General features: G+C 42.2%; 1 protein-coding gene across 2 annotated transcripts; it reads left to right on the top strand.

The window, feature by feature from the left end:
• The first annotated feature begins 656 nt into the window (after positions 1 to 656).
• On the top strand, positions 657 to 2745 carry LOC114317495 (cyclin-dependent kinase inhibitor 3). Of its 2 annotated transcripts, none has more exons than XM_028264230.2 (4): positions 657 to 1118; positions 1212 to 1276; positions 1471 to 1662; positions 2325 to 2745. In XM_028264230.2, the coding sequence occupies exons 1-4, from the start codon at positions 840 to 842 to the stop codon at positions 2392 to 2394; spliced, it is 606 nt and encodes a 201-aa protein (XP_028120031.2). In that variant the 5' UTR covers positions 657 to 839; the 3' UTR covers positions 2395 to 2745. The 2 variants fall into 2 exon arrangements, with proteins under 2 accessions (XP_028120031.2, XP_028120032.2); XM_028264231.2 differs by having other exon boundaries at positions 707 to 1118; positions 1471 to 1666.
• Positions 2746 to 26996: the final 24251 nt, after the last annotated feature.

Genomic DNA, 26996 nt, shown 5'->3' with positions numbered 1-26996 from the left:
ACCGTTAACGGAGTCAGCACCATGCACATGCGTGACACCAACAGAAACCGTACAAAACAAATCACAGCCGTCCGATCAAATCTATCAAGCCCATCCATCAACTCTATTTGTAGTTCACTAACTCTATTGAGTCTCGTAACAAAGATTCTGATAATATATATACTCTTCCCATCTTAAAATATTAATTTTTTATTATCTTAAAATATTAATTTATTTTTAAAAATTAAAAATTAAAATAATATTAATTTTTTATTTTATTTTTTAAAATTTATTAACAACACAAAATGTATAATTATGATAATTGATATTTTTTTTAAATTGTACTATCGATAATTTTGAAAATTTAATTTTTTTTAAATGTAATAATTGTATTATTAAATAAATTAATTTCTTAAAAAGATTATTATTTTAAGACAGAAGAAGTGTTATGTATATATATATATATATACAGAAGTGCTACCCACCCCGAGCAATGCTAGGTATCATGAAAAAACTTTCATGAAAATGATCATGAAAAATTTATGACCCTTGAATTACACTTAAAATAAAACACTACACACTAATCAAGGTAATCTAAGAGTCATAAATTTTTCATGATCAGTTTCATGAAAATTTTTTCATGATCCGTATCTTTTCTCTACCCACCCCACTACCCTATGCACCTGTGAGAAAGAAGAAAAAAAATTAAAAAAATACATAATGAGTTATCATCAGTCAATTGAGGGGCAGGGAGTAACCTATTTTGAGGAAGCATTTTTCTATATATAGAGAAAGAGAAAGAGAGATAGGAGGAGAGAGATAGATGGCGATGCAACAGAAGAGTTGGAGAAATAGCAGTAATGGAGGTGGGACATGGTAGAGTGCTGACAACGATGAGAGCTATGGAGGTTATGAGCTCTTCAAGTTCAAGTTCAAGTTCGTCTAAGAGAAGAAAGTTAGCGTCCAATCTTCATGAACAACTCCTTAACGTCAACCACCGCTACGTCCTGAATTCGCCGGAGAACTTGGTGTCGTCGTCGCCGGCTTCAGATCGCCTTGCGGAGGAGTGTGATTGTCCGAGAAACTTGTCCACCACAGAGTTCGATAAAGAAGGATTGAGATCCTTAGATCTGAATAAGGTGACTCTTATTCAAATTTGAATGCCGGTTTTTTTCTAGCTTAATTATTGAATTTCGCTTCTTAATTGCTCATTCTAAATCGTAAACTTGAAGGTTGAATCACAAGAAGCCTGTAGTTTTGAAAATGAGATCTCCACGCTCATCAACTGCAGATTCAGGTGAACTTTAATTTCTCATTTTAATTCACCTTTAAATATATCATCGAATCGACAATTCTATAGTTTCTTATCTTTGTAAATTTCACTTTGTACCGTATGAAACTGTGAATGTATACATTTATGTTTTTATAAATATTTGGTTGTTCGAATCTTCGTTGTGTAATTCATGGCACTTGTTTGTTTGTTGGTTGCAGAAGAGAGATGACTCCGTCAAGCGAGTTTTCGACAGACAAGGACGAACTGGAGTCTTCGACGGTAACAAAGCCATCATCAGCGGCGAGTCTCCTCCGCAGGAAACATCCAGTGGCAAAGATGCCATCAGCAGCGGAGATCGAAGAGTTTTTTTCCACGGCGGAGAAGTTAGAGCAAAAGCTATTTGCAGACAAGTAGGTGTGCGCAATGATCTGTAATATCACCATCACACGCTCACTTTAGAATTCATCGCAGTCACTTAAAAAATATATATTATTCTTTAATTCAGCACAGCTAGAATTACTGAAAAATCATCAATGTGAAAGAAAATGTTCACAACATCGTGTCTGCATATATATATATATATATATACATATAAACCGTCCAATTAGTACATTTGGGAGAGAAAAGATTAAGTATGAACTTAACTTTTGACATAGGTCTCGTTTGGCAAGAGACTATTTTAGCCAATTAGCCAAAAAGTTACTAAATTAGCCAAAAAGTCAACAACTCATACCAAAAAGTCAAAGATTCTCTTTTCTCTCTACTTTTTGCACATCTTTTCGTAATTAGCTAAAAAGGCATTCCAAACATACAAGTTTTTTTTACCTACCTTTTTAGCCAAATAGCCAAAAAGTTACTAAATTAACCTGTTCCCAAACGAGGCTATAGTATATAAAATAGTTACTTCGAGACTTAAGCACATAATCTCAAAGTTATTAGATCAAAATTTTAACCATCGTTGATACAATTATTTATGATAGTATACTTTTCCTTATTAAGATTTTTACGTCACATATATAGATACAATTATTCATTCATGACAATGTACTTTTCCTTATTAATTTGCATTCAGGTACAACTATGATATAAAGAAGGATCTGCCAAAGGAGGGTCGGTACCAGTGGGTTAGATTAAAGCCATGATGATGAAGAAGAGAGAGAGAAAGCGAGAGAGAGAGAGAGAGTTGAAGAGGAGACAGTGACAGTGTTTCAATGACACAATGGACATCATTCTTCTTTCAGGAAGGTTATCCTTGTTACATGTATTAACTTTCTATCTATCTATATATGTGCAAAGAACCTCTTCGATTCAATTCGATTCGGGCACCACACTCAGAGAAGCTTCTTCTGGGATGATCCATCTCTTGAATTTATTTATTTTTTTCTTGTTTTTTTACACAATTTGATTCCTACAAATACTTGTTCTTTTTCTGTCAGTTTTCACTAGTGGTGGTGGTCCAGCAGAGAAAGTAATTAAAAGTGGAATTTATTTGAGCTTCGCTTGCTTCTTTTTTTAGATTTGTCACTTTCTATCCATCTTTAAGCCCAATTTTGCAATGTGCTCTTTTCTCAATGTGGGACTGTGTTGTGTGGACCATGGACTTGTAATTAGTGGGATCATGTATATGAGTGTGTTCTTGCAAAATAGACATATATATATATATATATATATATTTACAGCTCAGCCTAATAGGTGGGTTGCAAGATTTTGCTGTTGTTTGAGAAGCGAATGATTGAGAATGAATATTTGATTTTTGTGTATTAGTTGAAATTTTGTTTTAATTTAATTTTTTTAATGACTTTTAAACTAAAATATTTACTTGTCAAATAATTTCTAATTCTCGCTTTGCAATTTTCTGTCTCGTTCTCATCAGTAATATTTAAATCACACTTATTTTTATACTCAAACACACATTCAAAGAGAGTGAATGTATGGATCCTACAGGCATGTGTATGTGAGACTTACTTTAATAATTTCATATGCATAAGGTCAGTATCTCATGAGATGGAAGGGCAGGTTGTGAATTTATGAGTAGCAGTAGTAGGAGAGTTGTTCACTTTGTGAGTCTCTCAATGTATTTTGCTTTTTTGTACTTTTAATTATGTTTTTAATAAAAAATTTACTTTGTCGATAAAAATAGAAATAAAAATAAAAGTTTTGTATCTCATTTAATAAGAAAATTTGATTAAAAAAAAAACCATTTATAATAGCATTTTCCTATTATGATTACCTCAACAATTTGAAAAAATATTGAGAGTCGTCATTGGTCAATATACAGTTAATATAAATACAATTAAATAATAAGTTGTCTTCTATTAATTCAATAATATTGTGGTTTCTTCCACAAATCAAGTTTACTTATTGAATAGTGATATCGTTACGTGATATCATTGTTACACCCATTTTTAATCCAACAACTTGGTTCACCCCTTTATGCAAGCAAATCAGTGAGACGAAGCGAAAAATATTATAAAAATATGAATTTGCGAATGTGATATGTGCTATTGTGCAAGTAATTAAGCCAAAATTCATCGTTTCACACTTATTTTCAATTCATTTCACTGATTTGTAATTTCTTTTTATATATTCAGAATTTTATTCAAAAATATTAATATTTGATCTAGTTTCATTCCAGACATGTATCTCAGAATACACTAATTTAATCTCAATCATACACTTAAATTCCAGTCAAAATTCTAGACTAACTTTCTGAGATTTGGTGAAAAAATTCTGATAACTAGTGACAAAGACAATGGGTGCAATTGTGCAGCTCATACATAATTGAGAGTGCTTGGTCTAAGGGAACCAAAGACGAAGAGGACAGCACATTTGTGTTCCGAAGCCAAGGGCATTGTCGGGAAATAAAAGAAACAGATGCATATGCATATGCACATTGTCTTATTAGGGTGAAACATGCATGGAAAAAGTTTGTAACCCCATGTGAGGCCTTTAAGGTTTCACTCTTTATAAAGTATATATTTACTAAAAAAGCTACATACAGTGTATATGCAATATAACAACAGGAGCTCACGTGCTGTGATGATGTGGGTTGGCAATTGCTTTGGATCTGATGCGCAAATTTTTTGAAAGACGAGAGAGAGAGAGAGAGAGAGAGAGAGAGAGAGAGAATGTTACTGCTTATTAATGAAGAAGAAGGTTTGGTCTCGATTCAAACGTTTGTTGCCGTTTTCTCTGCATTCGAAACTGATCTTTGATCCTTACCTTACTTAAAAGAATTACTGCGTGTATTTCTGTGTTCTAGTAGATTGTTGTTGATTTTTATGTTAATTTTGGTCTGATCACTAATATTCTATTTTCACATGCCATAAATGATCAATTCAGATACATGCCATAAATGATCAATTCAGACCTTTAGCATAGTTTTAAATAGCGGTATCGGTTAACCTAACGGTATCGATCGCGGAGTATCGGTATTGGTAGTATCGGCCAGTACGTATCGGGAATCAGGTATCGCGACCGTGAAATTTTAAAAATCATTAGCAATTCCTCTAAAACTAAATTTTATGCATTTTTTTTTACTCTTTTAACCTTAATTTGTTACATTTTAATCAAAGTTTTGATATGTAAGAGCATTTTTTGACTCATTTTCAACTAAATGATATGCATTTATTTTTGGCATATGTTAAACTTTTAATAAAAAAGTTGATTTGAATATTTATTTTTCTTGTACTGAGAAAAAAATAAATATATATATTAATATAAAAAGAGGTGTAGGTGTATAAATAAATAAATAGGAAAAAAAAAAAACTTAAACATTTACAATATAAACCCATGCCCCTTCATGTACCTAAGTACCTCTCTTCATACCCATTTCAATCTCAGACTACCAATGCACCTCCATGTATATTCATTTCAATCTCAGACTCCCATACCATAATACAACCACAAACAATCCTATCCCCTCTCTCTCTCTCTCTCTCTCTCTCTCTCTCTCTCTCTTAAAATGTTGACCGGAAGTTGCAGAATCCCGCCAAACCTAGACAAATTCAACTTTAGATCGACGACAAGAAAAAAAAAATCAGAAACAGAGCACAACAACAACAACAACAACAAAAACAAAAGCAAATCTGTATTGGATTGTATTGGTCCGTATCGGCCCATGTATCAGATTCAAGCCGCTACGTACCGGGAGTCGGACGCTACAGCTGTGAATTTCATTCTCACCGGTATACCGGTCCATATCCGAATCGGTGCTGTTAGGTTTTTTTTTTGGCAATCCCGTTTGACAAAACTCCTTTGAGTTGTAATTTTATTCGCATTTTTATTTCAGTGAGGCTATGAGTTGTTAGATGCGAATCCAACCCGAATCAAGCCTTTCAGAGAAGTTTGTGATGATAAAGCTTTCAAGATTGCCACTTCGCTGATTATAACGGGGATCGAGCTGCTCGGTCAGCTCGCAGGGGTCCAAGGGGTAGCGCCACGACGGGGTCGAGGGGCAGCGCCCCCGAAGCAAAATGTAAAAATGCATTCCAAGTTGCCTGTCCGCTCGAGCGGACATTACCCTGCTCGAGCGGAGAATTCCTGGTTTCAGCAGTTTTGGTCGCCTGTAAAAGTACTGACATGTGTAATTTTGCGCTCGAGCGGACCTCTGTTATATCACGCGCATATTTTGCTGAAGCCGCTCGAGCGGGCTGTTGGGCACTCGAGCGGAGATCGCGGGACAGATTCTATAAATTCACATGTTGGGTCAGATTTTAGGATTACTACTCCAGATCTTCTTTTTGGGTTCTATGGTTTATATCTGGGGATACTTTGTGAGTTTTCTTTGATGTTTTGATTGAGTATTCAACTGATATTTTAAAGAGTATACATCAAAGGTTTTGTTTGTTCTACAAAAGAGAGAGTTGTTCTTCGGTGGATTCTGAAGAATTCAAGCCTGAAGCTTTGGTGGATTCCGGGGTGGCTCATCGTAAAAGACAATTCCGAGGTGAAGACGGGTTGGAAGAGGCACATAGTGGTTGGTTCAATTAGGCGTGGATTCGCTAGGTAATTGAGAGTATACCTGTGTAATTCCTTTAAATCTTTTTAGTGGATTGTTTTGTGGCTGTTGCCCGTGGTTTTTTAATCACAGTTGGAGGTGTCCAATTGTGGTTTTTTCCACGTTAAAATCGTTGTGTTAATTTGTCTTGATTGTTTAATTTGGATTGTTATATACTGCTTAAAATTGTTACATAATCACAAATCAATATCTAGGGGATTTTTAGATTTTTCAGGTGCTATGATTTTTCGGTACGAATCGGTCGGTACGGCCGATATTTAGAACTATGACCATTAGTGTTTTTATTTCTTAAATTATGAATTTATCCTCTAATTATTTACATTTTAGACAAAATTTTAAAATACATTTCTTAATCCACACCACCACCAACAAGCTATTGTCATCGTCGTCGCCGTTGCCATCGCTGCGAAACCCCCTATGTTGTGTACTCCCTTGCACAACTAATGCTCCTTTGTCCTGAACCCTCTTAGGCCAAAAAAAAGGTCCCATTTGAAATAGTAATAAAGATTGATGGTACCAGTAACTAGATGACCTATGGGCCAAACTAGATGACATACGGGTAAATCGAATAATGAAATATTGAGCCAACAGTTACTCAAGATTTTTGACAGTCTTAGATTAAATATTCAAATGAAACTTTATTTAACTAAGCCTTTGAACTTAGCTTGTCCAATTCTACTGTTAACAAGCCCTTAGCCCTTATTTAACTAAGCCTTTGAGGTCTTTTTTCTGTATCTTGTTTAGAATAGCAAAATCCTTAATCAAACTATCAGATAGTCCAACCTCACAAACCACACTCTTGTGGTAATTAATCTTGTGCCCTGAGACCATTTCAAAGCACTTTAATATTCTTTTCAGATTAAGCACCTCCTGCACAATACAACCACCCCTTTGCCTCCAACATGTACTCCTTTTACCAATCCCATTTTCCTGGCTCTGAGCAGTAGAATATTGAGCCCTTCGGCTGCCAGATTAAACAAAAATGGTGATAATGGATCACCCCGCCTGAGGCCTTTCTGAGCACTAAACTCTTTAGTTGGTGACCCATTCACAAGAACTGAGATTCTGACAGTGGAAATACACTCTATCATCCATGAAATTCATTTGGAACCAAAACCAAAACCAAAATTTGATAACATGGAAAACAAAAAGGCCCAGTTGATGGAGTCATAAGTTTTCTCAAAATCGAGCTTGAGCAGTAGCCCCTTCTTCTTGGCTTTCTTCCACCATCCACAATTTCATTCGCAATCAAAACCACATCCAAGATATTCTTTCCCCCCACAAAAGTTGATTGAGTTTCACTAATTACTTCTGACATAACTGGTTTAAGGTGGTGGGATACCACCAACTCCTTCCATTTTTCTGCCACTGGGTATATGACGATGACCCCATATGATTTCTCTATGCTGACAGGCCTCGATGTGGGAGGTCGGCCGATTCCGTACGACCCAGACATGGGGGAGTGGGAGGCATCCTGGATCTATCTATTGGGAGCACCCTCACCCATCTTCCGATCCAGCACAGTCAAGTACACATGGTTTTCGAACCACTTCAGAAAGACCGAGCCCATGACTGTCAAGGACATAGAGCAGTATGCTCGTGGATTCTTGATGTACCTCATTGGCACCACACTGTTCGCCAACAAGTCGAACACGGTCGAGCTATATCTTCTGAGCGCTTTGGTAGACCTGTCCCAGGTCCGGGATTATGATTGGGGCAGTGCTGGCCTTGCCACCCTCTATTGTTATATGAGTTCGGTCTCCCGCAGGAGCGGGGTGAGAGTAGGTGGCTATTGGAGAGCCTGGGAGGTATGCTTTACTTTTCAGCTTTGCAGTTCCTACTATACTTTCTGCTTTGCATTTTCTTGCTTACTACATTCCCTGTATTTGCTGCATTCTGCATTGCACACATGTTTTGCTTTCTACGTCATCTGTGTATTCTGTATTCTCATTACCATTATCTCGTTTTTCTACAGTTATGGATGTACGCCTATTTCCCGATGCTAGCCCCTGAGCTCGAGGTCGATACACCTCTCGAGATCCCTTATTCACGCCGATATGACGAGAGATGTCTGCCAAGGCCTCGGGAGACTCTACCATATCTCCGGCATTACTTTGACACGGTACAGGTGATCGAGGTAATCCAGAACTCTCAGTTCCTTATACTTTTAGCTTCAACCCATTTTGTATGTCTAATGGCAACTAATCAATTCATGCACTTGCTATTCGCAGATCACTTGGCAGCCTTGGATAGCAATGCAAGGGTTCTCTCGATTTCAGTTTGCTGGGGCGTGGGCCGCCTCTCGGTACCGGATCCTATTCAAGGGACCGATTGGTAGAGCCTGGTTTCTCAAAAAGCGCTTCATGCGCCAGACACTGGGCGATCCCTTTCAGGCAGTCCTTTCATCTCCTCCGTTAGACATGCGCACCACAGAGAGTCTGTCCCCTCGGGAGGTTAGTAACCTCATGTAGGGTGTTGACGTAGTTCTTTTCCTCGAGGAAGGGGAGTACACAACATACCTCCATACATATCTGACGCCCCCATTAACAGGTGTTCGTGTCCCTATGAGGAGAACTACTGACATTCCCTCGTCGGGCAGTGCCCGAGCTGTAAACGTCCCCTCGACGAGCAGGGCTCGTGCATCGAGAGGTAGGGCCAGGGGGATGCCTCCCACTAGGCAGTGTGTTGGATGGCCAAATCCTCCGACAGAGCTGACAAGTTAGCAGTATGGGACGCCTTATCAGATTCCACTTGAGCCCCCATTGCCAGATCATCTATATGTCAGGGCTTCTGACTCAGCACTGGTATGCATTACAGCTTTCATTTAGCACTCAGATACTTAGACATTCATTCATTCATTGATGATTTCAACTTACACCTGTAGCATTCCACGGAGTATGTCGAGGGGCTACTCGGGGTGATGGCCTCCTTTGAGAGCATGATCTTGAGGAGAAAGACCGTGCTTAGCTCTCACGAGATCCAGGTAAATTTTCAGTTTTTCATGCATTGCCATACTTTTGCTGATATACCTAAACTGAACACTTCATTGCATTGATTCGCTGTATGCGTAGATCACATCTGACACGACATACTACATGCACACATCGTATCTGACTTCCACACATACTCTTCATACTACATTTGTACTTGACACTTGCTGATAAATTCAAAATGTCTTTTCAGGTCACACCCTTGCAGACAAGACCCTCTGAGCCTTCTCAAGCAGCAGAGAGAGAGGTTCTGGCACGCGACCGAGGAAGACGTCGGGCGCCTGCCAGATGCATTGACGAGTCTAGCGACGAGGAGGAGGAGGAGGAGGAGGAGGAGAATGGGAGTCCCCAGTCAGAGTCATCCGAGGATAGAGGCAATGCTGATGAGGGTTCTGAGGATGGGAGCGGAGCTAGCTTTGGTTCAGATAGCGGTGCCGACGGCGACAGTGCTCCAAAGCCTGCTCGGCCAGGGAAGAGGGCCTCTTGAGTTTAAGATAGCCAGCACCAATGTAGATGTTTCTGCTTTATTTCTCTTTTTGCTTTAGTATTAGCACATTGTACAGCCTTAGGCAGTTTTCTTTTCTTCAAAACTTTGTACTTTTGTAAAGAGAAACCATGATGAAATGAAAGTAGCTTTTTGATCAAAAAGTGTTGCATTTGTATTCTAAGTATCGCATCGCACCATTTTGCACAAAAGTGAGATTGATGGAAATTGAACATTCGTGTATTGCCAAGTCAAGTAGTGAACCAACACAACAAACAAAACAACACAACTTAAATAACAATTCGATAAACGAATTACAACAACTCGATAAGCAAAGAGCAATAACTCAATAAGCAAATAGCGACAACTTGATAAACAAAACTAAACAACTCAATAATGAAGCAAATTCAACAAAATGAGTAAAACCGAACAACAGAACGCATCTGAAATAGAACAAAATACAAATTCCAGCACTTCAACCACTTCAAGAGGACCAGAGGCTACTTGCTGGAGAGAAGGAGTGGCTGTAGGCCACTTAATGGATGTGTCGGCCACTTAAAGGGTCGGTCGGCCAGTTAAAGTGGCCGGTCGGCCAGTGAGGCTGGGAACCTCCAGATTTTGGCCACCTGTCCTCCACTCAAAGCCTTATCTTCTATAAAGGTTCCAGCTTCGTGGTTCCCTCATTCTAACTCAGTTTTTGCACCAAATGGAGGCATTTCTTGTCCAAAATCTCACAAATTGAATTTCTAACTTAGATGGCTCGGAAAAGCTGAATTTCTGGGATTTCGGGATAAATGCACTATTCGCGCTAAGCTGCATCCCGCTGCGACTTCCATTCCTCCATGCCGCGGCTAGGTGTTCGAATCTGGTAACTCATGTTTTTAGCTTTGGCAGACAAGAGATGTGTCCCACTTTTGAAGATTTCCAAGCTTTGATGGAGTCTCAGTGCGATAAAGAGATCTTACCCCAATTCCATTTTGGCCACATCTAAGCCTTAGGATGGATGTGTGGGCTTACTTTGCATGACGCTCGGTCTTTGATTCGCGACAGAGAATTAGACATCCCCAGCTTGATTCATCGGTTTTCTGATGCCGGTGATCGCGGCGATCATCACTGGCAGGGTTTTCGGTGACATGCACTTTGCTTGTGCGTGTTGTCTTATTTCTTGCTTGCCCCAGGCTCCGGTGGGTCTAGCGTCCATTTGATTGAGGTTGCCCAAGGTTTAAAAGAGGGTAAGAGCTGCATTGCCATGACACTAGCTGAGACACTGATGGGTTTGGATGCCCTCCGTCGCCGGGAGATGACTAGATTCGCGGGGAGTCCACTACTCTTAGAGGTAACGTTTCCCTCCCTACTCACATGTGTATTCCTCACATCACTCAGCCCTCAGGCTCAGTTTTTCTCTCAAAACCCTTTTCTCACTTTTCTCTCCACGTACACCTCTCTATTCTTTAATCTCTTATTTTTTTCATCATTCCCCAGATATAGTTGATGGACAAGTTGAGGGTGGTGGACTCATGCCCAGCATATGCAGCTCGCGGCTATTTCTTCCGGCAACGTCTAGTTGATGCCCCAGATGAGGGATGGTGGTGTGAATGGATGTGCATTCTATCCGCTGTCAACATTGCTTGGTGCTTCTCCTGGCTTAATTTACCAGCGATGAGCTACAGCATGTCTCGCCAGCCCAGGATTCAATTAATCGGCCTGACACATTGTGTCTTTTACTTCCCGTTTCGATTCTGACGCCAGTTCGGCCACGATCAGACTTGCCTGAAAGAGGGGATAGAGTACCCTACTGCATTTCCAATCCGAGGTGCATAGCTAGCGCGGTATGCCACAGCATGGAGGACGAGAGAGCTTCTGGCCCCCGATCCCACTTTCAGTTCCACCCTCTCTGATGAGTGCATAGCTTAGCTCGATGAAGAGGTGCAGGTTGGGCCTACTTTGGCATCAGAAGCTTCCACCAGCTCTGAGAGGGGGCGTAGGAATACCTGACTATGCCCCGAGTTTATTTGCCTTAATCAGCACTTTCAAGTTTTCTTTATGAATGTAATAAAAAGCAACTTCAATTTGTATTCAAGAGTAGGAGAACTCTGTACTGAAATCAATGTAATTGAAGGTTGTGGGTACTGAAAATTTTTCGTTTGGTCCAAAAATGGTCTAAGTCGTAAAAAGATTAATTTGAGCAAAATCAACTTTTATTAAAACTTTTCAAAACCATTTTCTCTATGGATCAAAACTGGGCACGCCTGAGATCTATCATTGAGATATACAACCCTAAATCTCGAATAACTGGAAAGTTGCCCCTAGATCACAACCAAGCTCTTGAATGCAAAATAGACAAAGATGACCAACATGATTATATGGACAAAGTTGATTTGGAAGTGTTTATGGCTGGACTTCAAAATGAAGTTGCCTACGTATCCCAAAGATGGAAATCAAGCCTTATGTAGTTCGGTTCAGGTTCGCTCATGTATTAACACTTTCCTTTTGCGCTCTAACTTTTGCCAAAGCCGCCCTTTTTGGGTTTTCAACCTTGCGAGCTCAGTTTTTATTATTTCAAATTTTGTGTGCTCTAACTTTTGCCTAGGTTGTCATTTCGGGATTTCGGCCTAGCGAGCCACTCAGGGATAGTATTTTTTCAACTTGTCCATGTTGATCAGTTGGGAGAACTCTAGGCCATCTAGGTCTATCAAAACGACAGCTCCACTCGACCAGATAGACTTGATGATATAAGGACCAGTCCAATTAGGTCTGAACTTGCCCCTAGGATCATGGATGGAAGCTCGGTTGTCTTTGAGCACTAGATCCCCCTCTTTCAAATTCCTGGACTTAACTTTCTTGTTGAAAGCCTAGCAATTCTTCGTTGATAAACCTGGACGTGGTATAGTGCTTTTAGCTTTCTTTCGTCAAACAGCATGAGTTCTTCGAATCTGCTATGCTACCAATCTGCCTCGGCTATCTGGCACTCATCCATAACCCGTAATGACGGAATCTCAACTTCGATAGGCAGAACAGCCTCCATCCCATAAACTAAGGAATACGGAGTTGCCCCAGTAGAATTTGAATTGAAGTCCGGTAGCCCCAAAGAGCAAATGGCAGCTTATCTGGCCAGTCCCTGTAGGCTTCCACCATCTTCTGCAGAATGTGCTTGATGTTCTTATTGGCAGCCTCAACAGCTCTGTTGGTTTGCGGCCGATATGTAGATGGCTTATGAAAAGCCACGTTGTATTTCTCTAACAAGTCGATCACCTCCTTTTTGAAGTGGGAACCATTATCCGAAATAATCTCATTCGGTACCCCATAGCGATAGATAATGTTGTTCCTGATGAACTTAGCAACGTGTGACACCTTCAACACAACGTAAGATTGGGCCTCAACCCACTTCGTGAAGTAGTCTATCGCTACCAGAATATACTCATGCCCGTTGGACCCCTTCAGAGTGATAGCCTCAATCACATCAATCCCCCAGACTAAAAACGGCCATAGCGAAATCATGTTGTATAGCTTCGACGGCAGAATGTTCATGCGGTTTGCATGGATCTGGCATTTGTGGCATCGCCGAACAAAGTCAATACAATCCTCATCCATGGTTGACCAGTAATAACCCTGTCTAAGGATCTTCCGAGCTAGCATCACCCTGCTCATGTGCGCTCCGCACTCTCCTCCATGGATGGCCTCCATCAGGCGCTTGAACTCTTCAGCATCAACACATAGTTTGTGCATCCCCAGATGACCCCTCTTGTACAGTTTACCCCCGCAGACGATGAACTGAGCATCCATTCTTCGAATTGCCCTCTTATCTTTGGCATTTGCCCCTGGTGGATACACTTCCTTTTCCAAGAAGTTCCAGACGTCGTAATACTAGGGGTTTTGATCTTGTACCTCATCTATGGCAGCAATCAGCTTATAAGCCGCCACGAATTTCTGTTCAAAGATGATTGGACGTATTCGGACTCTAAAAGGGATGTTTATCATAGACGATAGAGTTGCTAATGAATCGACGAACCTGTTGTTCTCTCTTAACAGATGGGCAAAATTCAGTTTCTTAAACTGAGGAATCAGAACGTCCAAGGTCTGGTGATAGATTCTCATCTTTTCTTCTTTAACTTTCCAATCTCATTTAGCTTGAGATACAACAAGGTTCGAGTCTCCGATGACATCCAACTGTTTTGCCCCTAGTTCTAGGGCGGCTTCCAATCCAGTAATACATGCCTCATTGTTCGATACTTTGAACAAGAGTTTAAATTCTAAGGGTATGCGAGAATTGTCGGGTGCTATTAGCTACACCCCTATCCCGCACCCGTACTGGTTTGATGCTCCGTCAAAGTACATCGTCCAAGTCTCTTCTTCGACATACAGAATGGCCTCGTCTGGGAATAGATATTCAACTACTTTATCTCTCTCCACTGGGTAGTCAGCTAGGAACTCCGTTACCACTCTCCCTTTCACTGACTTGCGCGTCATGTACTTCAGATCAAATTCGGAAAATAAAAGCAACCAACGGGCTAGCCTACCTGTAAGTGCTGGTTTCTCGAAGAGATATTTGATAGGATCTAATCTCAAAACCAGTATTACAGAGTGAGCTAACAGGTAGTGTCTCAACTTCCTGGTAGCCCATACCAAGGCCAGACAAGCTTTCTCCAGCGGAGTGCAATGGGTCTCGTAATCCAGCATTTTCTTGCTCAGGTAGTAGATTGCCTTCTCCACTTTGTCCTCAGACTCCTGTGCAAGCATGCAGTCCGTCGTCGTTTCGGTCACTAACAGGTACAGAATCAACGGTTTACCCGGCTCTGGCAACGACAACACAAGTGGGTTCTGTAAATATTGCTTGATTTGCTCGAAAGCAATCTGGCATCAGTCGTCCTATTGGAACTTTTTTCCTTTCTTCAAGAGACCAAACAGTGGTTCACAAGTCAAGGTTAATTTTGCAATAAACCGTCTTATGAATTGCACTTTACCCAGAAAGCCTCGCACCTCCTTTTCAGTCCTCGGTGGTGGCATTTCTAAGATGGCCTTGATTTTGGAAGAATCGACCTCGATACCCCTTTGTGTGATCAAGAACCCCAACATTTTTCCTGCTGTAACACCGAAAGAACATTTCTAAGAGTTCAGCCATAACCGATACTCTCTGATCCGTTGGAAAAATTTCTTCAAGACGGTGTAGTGGTCCTCTCTTTCCTTGGCCTTGATTATCATGTCATCCACGTACACCTCAACCTCTTTGTGGATCATATCGTACAAGATTGTGGTCGTAGCCTGCTGATATGTAGCCCCAGCGTTCTTCAAACCAAACGGCATCACCCTATAACAATAGGTTCCCCATGGGGTAATGAAAGTAGTTTTCTCCCCATCTTCAGGTGTCATCAAAATCTGATTGTAGCCCAAAAAACCATCCATGAACGAGAGCAGCGCATGTCCAACAGTGAAGTTCACTAATTCATCGATATGCGATAGAGAAAAGTCATCCTTTAGACTGGCTTTGTTCAAATCCCTGAAGTCCACACATACCCGAATTTTGCCGTCTTTCTTCGGCATCGAAACTATATTGGCCAACCAAGTTGGGTACTCAGATACTAACAGGAACTGTGTGTCAATCTGCTTGGTGACCTCTTCTTTGATTTTTAGAGCCCAGTCCGGGTGGATCCTTCGGAGCTTATGTTTAAAAGGTCGGGCCTCTAGGTCAAAAGGGATCCGGTGCTGTATAATCTCAGGATCGATTCCAGGCATATCTTCGTAGGACCATGCGAAAACATCTTTGAAATCTTTTAATAAAACGACTAAGTGCTCGCGTTCTTCAGAAGATAACATGGACCCGATCTGGACCAGCCGCGAGTCCTTCTCAATACCAACATTAATTGAGGTGATTTCATCAACCAAAGGTTTTACAAACCTCTCCTGCTCTTGATCAAGCTAATATTTCAAAACTGGAGGAATTTCTTCCTCGTCGTTTTCATCAAAATTTTGAAAGTTTTGATTAGTGCAATAAATTAAAGGCATAGAAAAGTACTCAGAAACCACAGCCGTACCATTCTCATTAATCACATCCATATCGCATGTTCCTTCGGTTACAACAGACTCAAAGGAAAAAGAAAAAGACGACCTGGACATGACAGTGGCATCTAGGTTATCACCCCCAGGATTACCCGACTCAGACTCAGAAGAGCTGGAATCTGATTCCAACTCCACAGACTCTGTGGAATCAGATTCCGGCTCACTATCTGACCTGGAAATGCTCAATAAAAAAGCCCTCATCATATTGCCAACTGAGGGAAGGTGCGATGGATGCGTCGAGAATGCCAGAAAATGGGCCCACAGCCGCTTCATCCCCGATCATGGAAACTAAGAAGTTATCCCCCAAGCACTCCGGTACGATCTAAGGATCTGAGAGGAGACAGGCCAATGCTACCCCCATCTCAATTTCTGTGCTCTCGGAATCTTCCTCCTTGCACTGCTCAGCCTCATCGGGTGGGTCTGTCTACTCTTCGGCAACTTCATCCCCCGACAATTGAAAGTCAAAAAGATTTCGAAGCCGGGCAAGCGTCGTTTCTCTAAATTCAACCAGGGCTTCGGAAAGCCGTAAAACAGGTAGTCTTCCCCCTCCCAGACGAAGCGTCCATTCAAGGTCCCTTAGATAGGTCTGTGCATCAACTCATAATGTTTCCTGGCTTGCTTTGCCTTGGCTCTTCCGGCCATCTCTCTTCCTTTCCTCACCCAATCCTCTTTGGTAGGCAAATAACCTAGGCCAAAAGTATATGGGTTGTGTGAAACTTCGACCAATGCTGCGACACCCTTCCGGCCACTTCGCCCCAATCCCATCCCGGGCATGTGTTGAAGCTTGTTCATGAGGTAGACAGATTGTGCGCTGACGTATAGCCCCTCATCAACAGCTAGCATATCCTGTACAACCCAAGCCTCAACTAGGGTAAATCCTGACAAAAACACATCCTCCACGTCGTGCTCAATTTCTAGAACTGGTGTAGAAGCCTCTGGCAGCGGATGTATCAAAGAATTCCCAAAGACAATCGCTACCCCCTTCCCGTAGGGGTACTTCAGTATTTGGTGTAAGGTGGAAGCCTTCACTTGGTGCAACCACGGCCGCCTGAGAAGTAGATTAAAGGTGGCTGGAACATCCAAGACATGGAACTCAATCTCTTGCTGCCCCAGACCAACCTGAGTCCTAATCTGTACAGTCCCCATCACCTCTCGGCTGGTATTATCATAGGCCCGAATCACCTGGGCCGTCGGTACGAAATCCGCAGGCTTAAACTCGATAGCATACGCCGTTCTCGACGAACATACATTGATTGCAGACCCCGTTTCGACAAAACCACCGGTATCCACTTCTCTTTACACTCCGCAGAGATGTAGAGTGGTTTGTTATGATCTGAGCCCTCGGGCGGTAGTTCCTTGTCAGTGAAGGTCAAGGTCGGGGAAGCTCCTCCCGGGAAAACCAGCCATACCAATTGTTCGAGTGTGGTATCGATTGAAAGCTTGGCCCTATCCATGGCTGTAAGGATGGCCTATCTGTGACCCCTCGAGGCCATAAGCAGTTTCCTCAACATACCAAGTGTCATCCGGTTGGTTCTGCCCCCAGTCTTCGTCAGTGTGGGCAAGACGCAAGTCGTCGTCTTCCCACCACATCCCATCGGCAATCGATAGACAGCTGTCCGATTCCATTGTAACTGTTTCTATGCTTACAGCACACTCTACCCCCTCAGGTGCTTTGGCCTTCCTATCCCTCTCAAGATCCTCAATCTTTTCTTGCTCAAGTCGCTTCAATGCAGCCTCTTGTTCAGTGTCTACTGTACTCAAACTGCCCGAATCCCATGCAAAATTCTTCGCACCGGTGCTCTCCGACGATTCTTTCTAATTGCCGGCTATTCCGACCACCGCTGATATTCTGGTCTCTGACAGTCCCTGTTCTGGCTGAGATTTTTCAACAACATCTGGCTAGTCGCTGAGCCACACCATATTCTCTGCCGATTCATCCAAGTTGAACCAATTGATGTTCATATCCCCTGAGTCCTGCTCTTCAAAGAATTACAAATTTGCGATGTCTTCTTCCAGCTCTGCTAGGTCATCTAGCCCCTAACTAGGTCCATCCTCCCAGACCACACTGATTTCTGCGCCAGTTAGCAGCTCTACCCTCGGCTTAACCTGATCTGTTGACACAATATAACCACACGAGTTGTATGCTTCCTCGCCAAAACTCCCAGATCCCTCAGGTTCTGAATCAACACTCTCATTTGCCTCTAAAGCCACCCCAGTTCTGTCTTCAACAGTCACCACCACTGGCTCGGGTTGGGTTAGGGAGGTGCTCAACATGCACAAGTCTGTGCTATTTGGGATAAACACCTCAAGCTTGGGTAGGTGGGTGGGTGTGATGTATATGCTTGGGTAATATGGAATAGCCGCGGTTTGGATCAAGTTGATGTGTTTGGGTGAAGGAGCTTGGTTATGTAGTGGAAGTGGGTTGGTGGTGGCATTTGGCTTTTCTGGAGGCGCAATCACCTTATTGTCAATAAGATCCTAGATCTCATGACGCAGTCTATAGCATTGGTCGGTGTCGTGACCATGCTGTTGATGAAAGGCAAAGTATTTGGCCGGGTTATGGGAGGAAGGAAGTTTGTCTGGTAATGGCCGCGGCTCCAGGGGCTTCAAATGCCCTTTCCTGATTAGAACCCCCAGAGCCTTGAACAAAGGCATGTACAGTGGAGTAAAGGTCCTCTAGCCTTGAGGTGGATATCTGGCTGCTTGTGAACTGGTTCCGGACGCACCAGTGAATGGGGTGGCTATTTTTGGCGTGGTGGTGGTGACCATGTCCACATCAGAAGTTCTTGCGGTTGCACTACTGCTGGTAGCTGCACTCGAACCGCGGGTAAACGCCCTCTTAGACTACTCTCTCTCGTATCCTCAATCTGTACCCCAATCTCGTGTAAGTTCGCAAAGGTGGGGAAGGGTAAGACAATCATTTTCTGCATCAGCTTGGGTTAGAGGTTGCGCACAACCATCCTTATCTGATCCTTCTCGAGTGGCCGAGTTGTCATCATGGAGGCTTTAGCTCTCCATCAAGTGACAAAGTCAGAAAAGCCTTCATTCGGCTCTTCCCTGGTCGCTTCAAGATCACGGGTCGTGACCTCAATCTGGGTGTTGTATGAATATTGTGCGACGAAGGCCTTGGCCATCTCCTCCCAGCTCCTTTTCACTGAGTCCTTCAGCTTGGCGTACCAAATGGCCGCAATACCCGACAGGGTCCGGCCGAAGAGCGAAAGTTTCTGGAGTCTCGTTAAGCCCATCGGGCGCAAAATATTAGAGAACAGCCTTAGATGAACCATAGGGTCGCCTGAGCCGTCAAAACGGTCTATGTAGGGCATCTTGAATCTGTCCGACAATGTTACCGCCGAATCAGTGTAACCATTCTCTATGTCCGGGGATCGAGTTGACTCCCTGGGCCCGTTTAAATAGCTTTTCAAGCTTACTCATCTTCAGAGTGGTTGGGTCCATCTTAGATTCAAACGGTGTATCGTTGAGAAGGCCGATGTCTTTGAAGTCTGTGGTAGGATTGGTAGCGGGACTGGCCCTGTTGGAGCATCCATATCTTCCTGGACGTTTGCAGTATCCCCGAGTGTTGGAACTCTAGGTGGGAGCAGCGGTGGATGCGAAGCAGATGCTCCGGCTTGTTGCGGTTGCTGCTGTTGTTGGAGCCTGGCAATCAATTCTGCCTGTTGGGCTACAACCTCTACTTGACACGTGGTAATCTCTGCCCGGCGAGCAGTATCCCGCTGCATGGCCTACATGGTCTCTTGGAGTTGACGTATCATGTCCTCCATTTTGACTGTAAAGTGCTGATCTGACTGAACAGGTATGTATTCCCTCTCTGAGGTGGAAACAGACATCTCAGCCCGACTGCGTACAGGTGAGGCGGATAATAATCGCTGAACCAACGATTGTTGTACTGATACTCTCTGCCTAACTGCCCCCCGTCTTGTAACCGGGGGTAATGAAAAGAACACTGCTTGTCCGTTAACTAGATCCTCAAGTCGGTGAAGCCTTCTACCTCTAACCCAAAGTGCTTTGGGGGAAACTACCTCCTCGGAAGCAATAATGCAATACTACCTTGCAAAAAGATAAATAAAGCAAAATAAGGAAACAACAAGCAGAAAAACGGGCAGCATTTCGGCTTAAATAAAGACAACACACAGTTGATATCATAAGCTGAACAAACTGTTCTCAAACACTGATCTCTGCCCCTGAATCACTGCCTCAAATCTGATACCCCAAATACTGATGTCCTCAGACTGATACCCAGACTTGCAAACTGATACATACAACCTGTAGAGACGCACTCTGACAGCACATATCAAGCAAGTAAGAGCCAAAACACCCTATGGTGGGATAGGGTTTCCCTGTCCTATTTGGTCAGGAACTAGGGTTTCACTACGCACACAGTGGTTTCAAACAACCTACAATCAAATAAGCATCCTGTCCTAGTTTGGAATGGTCTTTATGGCTTCCGATATGCAACTAGGTCGAATGGTCAAAAAGGGTGCCTCGGTAAAAATCAAAGTTTGTGTTTCCATCGTGGCAGAGCCCGTAACCGGTCAGCCTTATGGCACGCTTTTCCAAGCAAGCCTCCGACAAACCATTCAGGAATAACAGACGGCAAACACGATGTCCTAGGCGCACCAATGCAAATGCAATGCAAAGGAACACATAAGTGTAAACAAAAAAACATATCATGATGTTCGAGTCAAGTTCTCTAAATCCCCAGCAGAGTCGCCAGAAACTGTAGACCGCCCGAACTTTCTCTGCGCTCTCCCCTTTCGGAGAGGGCACGAATTTGGGGTTCAAAGCTACTACAGTTCGAACTCCTGTCACGGTTCTGAATCTAATCTCACAAAGTGCAATGTAAGACTGATAAATCACCAAAGAGTCCAAATCCAGCAAATCGTTTTGAAAAATCAATTTTAATCGAAAAGCGCCAAACATGGACTGCTTTGCAAGATTTCAAAGTCGCTACCTAAATAATTTGTTTTTGGGAAATTTAGGAAACCCTGACTCGTGCTTAAGGCCACGTATCTGTCATCACCAAAGTTGCCTCGGCTCGGGAACTTGGGTACAAGAGGGGAAGGTCTTGAAATGAGCACCCCCGCCTACCTGATCAAAGATTGACATCTACTAACATTATATGTTGTTTTTGAAAACACATGTGTTCTTATTCCGGTTATTAATCTAACTTACTATGTGATGCGCACAGTATACAAGTATAGACTAAATCGCTCAATTTGGAGCAAAATATCTCAATGTTTGTTTTCGAAAATGGTTTGAATTTGCCAGCCTCAAGTGGGCTTAGAAATGTGGATTTGCCACCAAACAAGGTGGGCTTAAAACATGATGATTTGCCACTCCAAGTGGGCTTAAAACTCACATTTTGATGAATTGTTCTAATTCAAGTAATAAAGCCTTTATCCACAGGCATTCATGCATTTAATCACTTAAGCAAATAGCATCATGGCAAGCATGCTATCATGGCAACATACACATCCCATGCAGTATGCTAAAGCGTAAACACTTACAGTGTACTCCGAACCAAAACAGAAAACTAGTTAGAAATCATGCATGATCCTAACCATGTTAAGTGCCTAATGCAACACATGCAAAATGCAACTAAATAGGCTTGGCTATCTAAGATGGCATATGAGTTGCAACACTTGATAACATACTTTGAAACACGTATTCAAGAAAGTGTATTGAAATACAATGCAGTTTGTATGATGTGCCGAGCCCGGTGCATGCAAGACAAATGAATGATGCACACATGCAAACATAAGGGTGCTAATTGAAATATGCCCTAAACTAACCATCGAAAGCTGATAAGTAAAACGGAGAAAGAAATGGGGTTAGAAGACATGCATACACACACGCACCCTTATTACAACATTTGCCCTCTCGAATGAAGGTCGGAATGAAAGAGAGCTAACTAGCTACGCTAATTAAGCTAACTATTACAAAATGAAACTAATTAACTAACAAGTTAACTACTTACAAACACAAATGAATAGCTAAACGCATTAACTATTTAAGTACAGAATCAACGAGTTAACCATCTAAGCAAAGCAGTTAAAAGGAGCCTCGGGGTGAGGAATGCATGCATGCTCGATTGCTTCTTCCTGAAATCCCGTCGCCTTGCCAACGGTTGCCTCTGTTTGTATTTGCTTTGATTCTGAATGCCAAACAAATCTTCAGGTTGTCTTTGCTCCAGAACCAAAATAACTTTGAACCATCTTCAAGCTAGTGGACTGTCGGCCACCAGGGGAGGCTATAGGCCACTTGTCAGCTACTTAAGGAGGCTGTAGGCCACTTAAAGTGGCCGGTCAGCCAGTTGCTTCTGCACACTTCCAATTTGCTGCAAACAGAGTTCAACAAGGGCAAAGCAAGGCATTTGCAGGGTATGTGTGTACAACCACCCTCCGTATCATTTCTCAAGCTCAAAGGAGTGCGGTACTCGACTCTCGGGCCACCAACCGAGCATGGCAATGCATGATGGCCGAGAAGCCAAGTTTGTACAAGTTAATGAATGCACAAGTAACACACAAGACTCAAGAGGCCTTCACCCTATCATGCACAATCAAGGGGGACGGCGACCAAGAAATGAGGCATGTTTCATCACTTCAAGTATGAAACACCCCTCGTTTCTCGTGTTTGGATTAGCGTCCTATCCAAACACAATGTAATGCAAACAACGTATGCTCATCTTTCAATGCTAAGGTGGCATGCACAAGGCTCTAACATGCAAGCAATGCGTGTCTGGCATGTTTAAAGGCTAAGGCATCAAAACTAGTGAAGTGTATTACACATGAGGCATGCATTATCAATCCCAAATGGTCAAACCGACTATGGACAGACCTACATCATACCAAAATAGTGGCACAATCATGTTGAAAATGAAGCACCAAAAGCTACAACAACATGCTCATGCATTGGCTTGCAAGCTAGTCATTAAACACAACTCTCAAACACAATAAAGAAGTGATAAACAAGAGAGTATGGCAGAGATGTAGGCACTGAAATTGCATACCAAATGGTGCTATAACATGCAAACAACACAAGCATAGTATGCTAGGGTCCTTAAGCATTGAAACTAGTGAAGGACACAACACAAGGGCTATGCAATACTATGCACAAACAACCAAACCAGCCCAAAATAGAGCTATATCATGGCAAATTAGTGGCAAAAACATGCTCAAACTAAGGCTCAAAGGAGTAGAAAATCATGCTCCTTTGGTAGCTCACAAATAAGGCACAAAGGCACAACTCTCAAAAGCTCTCAACGAGTGAAAGAAGTGAGAACATGACACATGTATATGCTCTGAAATTACATGCTAAATGATGCCAAAACATGCAACCATCACAAATATAGCATGCTAAAGTGCTCAAAACTCAAGACTAGCTAAGGCACTTGCAACATAGCCATATCAAGCAAGCCCCAAAGGACCAAGATCACTTAAAATAGTCCTAAGGCATGTCAAAACAATGCTAGAAACATGATGGAGTGTAGCCAATACAAGCTAGAATGGTAAGCCAAAACACCTAGCATGCAAGGCTAATAAGTGAGATTACACTACAAGTACCAAAACCAAGCAAGAGGTGACTCCATCAACCAAAATCAGAGTTGTATCATGGAAAAATAAGACCAAAAACATGCTGAGATAGAGCTAACATAAGCTAGAATGAGAGGCATGAAGCATGATGCATGTTAGGCCAACAAGTAGGATTGCACTACAAGTGTAAGATGCAAGAAACCAATGATCCAACCAACCCAAGACAGAGTTATGGCAAGTCCAAAAAGTCACAAAAACATGCTTGGACTAAGCTAGCAAATGAGAGAAATACATGCTCATGTATTAGGCCACCAACACAAGGAATAAAGGCACAACTCTTAACCACAAAGAAAGAGTGATAAACATGGGAGTATGATAGAAGTTTATGCTCTGAATTTACATACCAAATGATTCTATATCACACAAATGTCACAAATAAGGCATGCTAGGGATCCCAAGACACAAGATTAGCAAAGGCCATTACACTATGGCCACACAAGGCAAGCCCCAAAGGGCCAAGATCATTCCAAACAGAGTTTAAGCAAGTCAAAACAAGGCTAAGAACCTGCTGGTGCAGAGCTAAAACAAGCTAGAATTAGAGGCACAAAGCATGATGCATGTTAAGCCTATAAGGAGGATCGCACTACGAGTACAAAGACCAAGCAAGAGGTCACCCCACCAACTAAAATCAGAGTTAAAGCATGCCAAAATAACACCAAAAACATGCTGGAGTGAAGCCAATACATGCTAGAATAACAAGCTTACTTCTGAAGCATGTTAGGTTAGTGAACAAGTTTACACTACAAGTACAAAAAGAATACAACATGAGGCCAAACCAATCCAAAACAGAGTTATAACATGAACAAATAAGGCCTAAACATGCTAAGATAGAGCCTCAAGAGGGTAGAAAAACATGCCAAAGTGTTAAGCCAACAATACACGCAAACAAAGCACAAAAGGGAGGGGGACCACCCCCATCCATTTTGGGTCTCAAAACCCACTTTCCACCATTGAAATTCCTCTAGAATTTAGTAGTGAAAAGGCTAAACAAAGGTGATCTCAAAGGCCTTAAAGGATAGCTCAAAGCAAGGCAAAATAAGGCACAAAAGGGAATAGACCACCCCTAACTCAAACAAGGCCTCAAACAAACATCTTAAACACTTAAAAACAAAAGTTTTTTGCAGTTGAGAGTAAGGCCTAAAAAAGCATGCAAGGATGGCCAAATACTTAAGCAAAACAAAGCTTAAAGAGGGTAACTACTCACCCTTGAAGAACCATAGCAAAACAGCAACTTCGGAGGTAAAAATCAGCTTTTTAGAACCCAAGTATGACCTCCAAACCTCAGCTCAATGATGGTGGTGTTTTACTAGGTGTTTGTGTGCAAAAGTATGAAGAAACAACACTTTTGAGTCAATATAGCACAAATATAGAGAGAGAGGGAGAATTCTAGTGAGAGAGAGATATCTTTTGCTCTCTAAAAAAATATGAACCCTTGAAAGGGAGAGAGAGCTCCCTTTTTATAGAATTCCAAGCCTCAAGCTTATTTGACAAGCTAGAAGTTTGGTGCAATCCCTCCATACACATGTATGAAGGATGCCTTCTGTGCCCAACAGCTGGCACAGCTGGCAATAAAAATATCTGAAAAAATAAGAAAATGGCCGTCGGCCACCTCAAGTGGCTGACCAGCCACTTCCACTGGCCTACCAGCCACCTAAAGTGGCCTACGGAAGGGACAAGTGGCCTACAAGAGCCAAAAGTGGCCGACAGCCTCTCCCCTCCCTCTAGGCAAGGGGGAACAAGGTATGGCACAAAAACAAACCAAAAGGAAGAGAGTTAAGAGGCCACAAGACAAGGCACTCAGCCGGAGGCCTCGAAAACTAGCCTACGAGCCACTACAAGTGGCCTACAAGAGAGATAAGTAGCCTACAGCTACAAAAAGTGGCCTACAGGTCTCTCTCTCCCTCCAGGCAAAGGCACCAAGGCAATGGTCCAAAAACAAACCAAGAAGAAAAGAGTTAAGAGGTCCCAAGACAAGGCGCTCAGCCGAAACCCGAGAAACTCGAAATGAGCACAAACATGCGCGATCATCGCGTGCACGAACGACAACGTCTGAGTCTTAAAGTCGGTCAAAAATGAGGTGTCTACAGGTTTAAGTCTATTTGCAAGAACTTTAGACAAAATCTTGTACATTGACCCAATCAAGCTTATAGGCCTATAGTCACTTAGCTTGCCTGCGTTGACCTTCTTGGGAATTAATGTGATAAAAGAGCTATTCATCACATGTGACAAACTACCCAAATTGTGAAACTCCTTCATAAAAGACATCACCTCTTCTTTAAACACCTTTCAGTTCTTTTGAAAGTACATTAAGTTAAACCCATCTGAACCTGGTGCTTTATTCCCATTGCACTTTTTTACTGCTACCCATATCTCCTCCTCCGAAAACTCTACTTCCAACTACTAAAAAAAAATCACTACATTTGACACTCTTGAAAGCACCAATTATTATAGGTCTACTCCTCCATTCTTCTGAAAAATGCCTGTTAAAGTGGGCCCATACCTCCTGCTTCACATGCTCTGGATCCTCAACCACTTGCTCATAAACTAAAATAGAATTCAGAGCAGTCATATTCTGCCTACTGCTAGCCATCACATGAAAAAATCTAGTGTTCCTTTCCCTTTTTAGGTTCCATTCTAATCTTGACTTTTGCAACCATGACCATTCCAACATTCTATTAAGCGTCTACATTTCACTTATAATCTCTCTTTTTAACTGCAACTCTGCTTCCACCAAAGGTCTATCTTTAGCCAATACATCCAAGGAATGTAACTCACTTAGTGCAATAGAATGAGGTGACCAAGCGCATTAATCAAGGTGGGTTGGGAATTAGGCGAATCAGAGAGGTTAATGCTTGCTTATTACTGAAGTGGTGGTGGAGACCAATGAAGAGGAGGCACTATGGAAAAAGGTGGTTTGCAGTAAATATAAAATTGATGTTGGAGCTTGGGTTCCAAATCAAACTATTGGCATTAGATGGTCTAAGTTATGGGGTGACATTTTAGCAGTGGCAGAGCAAAGAAACAATCTTCTACAATTTTTTGTTAACAATTTTCAAATTAAAGTAGGTAATGGGAGCAGAGTGAGATTTGGGCATGATAAATGGTGTGGTGGAATTTGTCTTAAGGAGGTTTTCCCTAGACTTTACTCCATTTCCATCGTTAAGAATTGTTCTCTCAAGTTTTTTGTTGATAAAAAAGGTCACTTTGAGTTGTGGGATCTCAGTTTTAGACAACCTCTGCTATAGTGGGAGGGTGAGCAGGTATCTAGGCTCACTGTCATGTTAAGAGCAGCTCCTGCATTATGTTTGGGTGAAAAAGACAAACCAATGTGGCTAGCATGCAAATCAGGTCAGTCCTTTGTTGCATCTCTTTATAGGCATAGTGAATTGGGTTTTGGTGATTGTGTGAGGTCTAGTAGAGTGGTGTGGACTAATTATCTCCATCCAAAGTTCAATTTTTTGGGTGGTTAACTTGGAAACATAAAGTCAAAACGCCCGTCTTTCTTCAAAGGATTGGAGTTCTGGGTGAGGAAGCCTCTACTTTGTGTGTTTTTTTGTAAATCTAAGGTTGAATCCGCTGCACATGT

This window comes from Camellia sinensis, chromosome 3 (assembly GCF_055761805.1).
Source record: "Camellia sinensis isolate YWXY chromosome 3, ASM5576180v1, whole genome shotgun sequence".
Classification (NCBI taxonomy): Eukaryota; Viridiplantae; Streptophyta; class Magnoliopsida; order Ericales; family Theaceae; genus Camellia; species Camellia sinensis.
The sequence above is the reverse complement of the archived record's forward strand: the minus strand, read 5'-3'. Positions and strand labels throughout refer to the sequence as shown.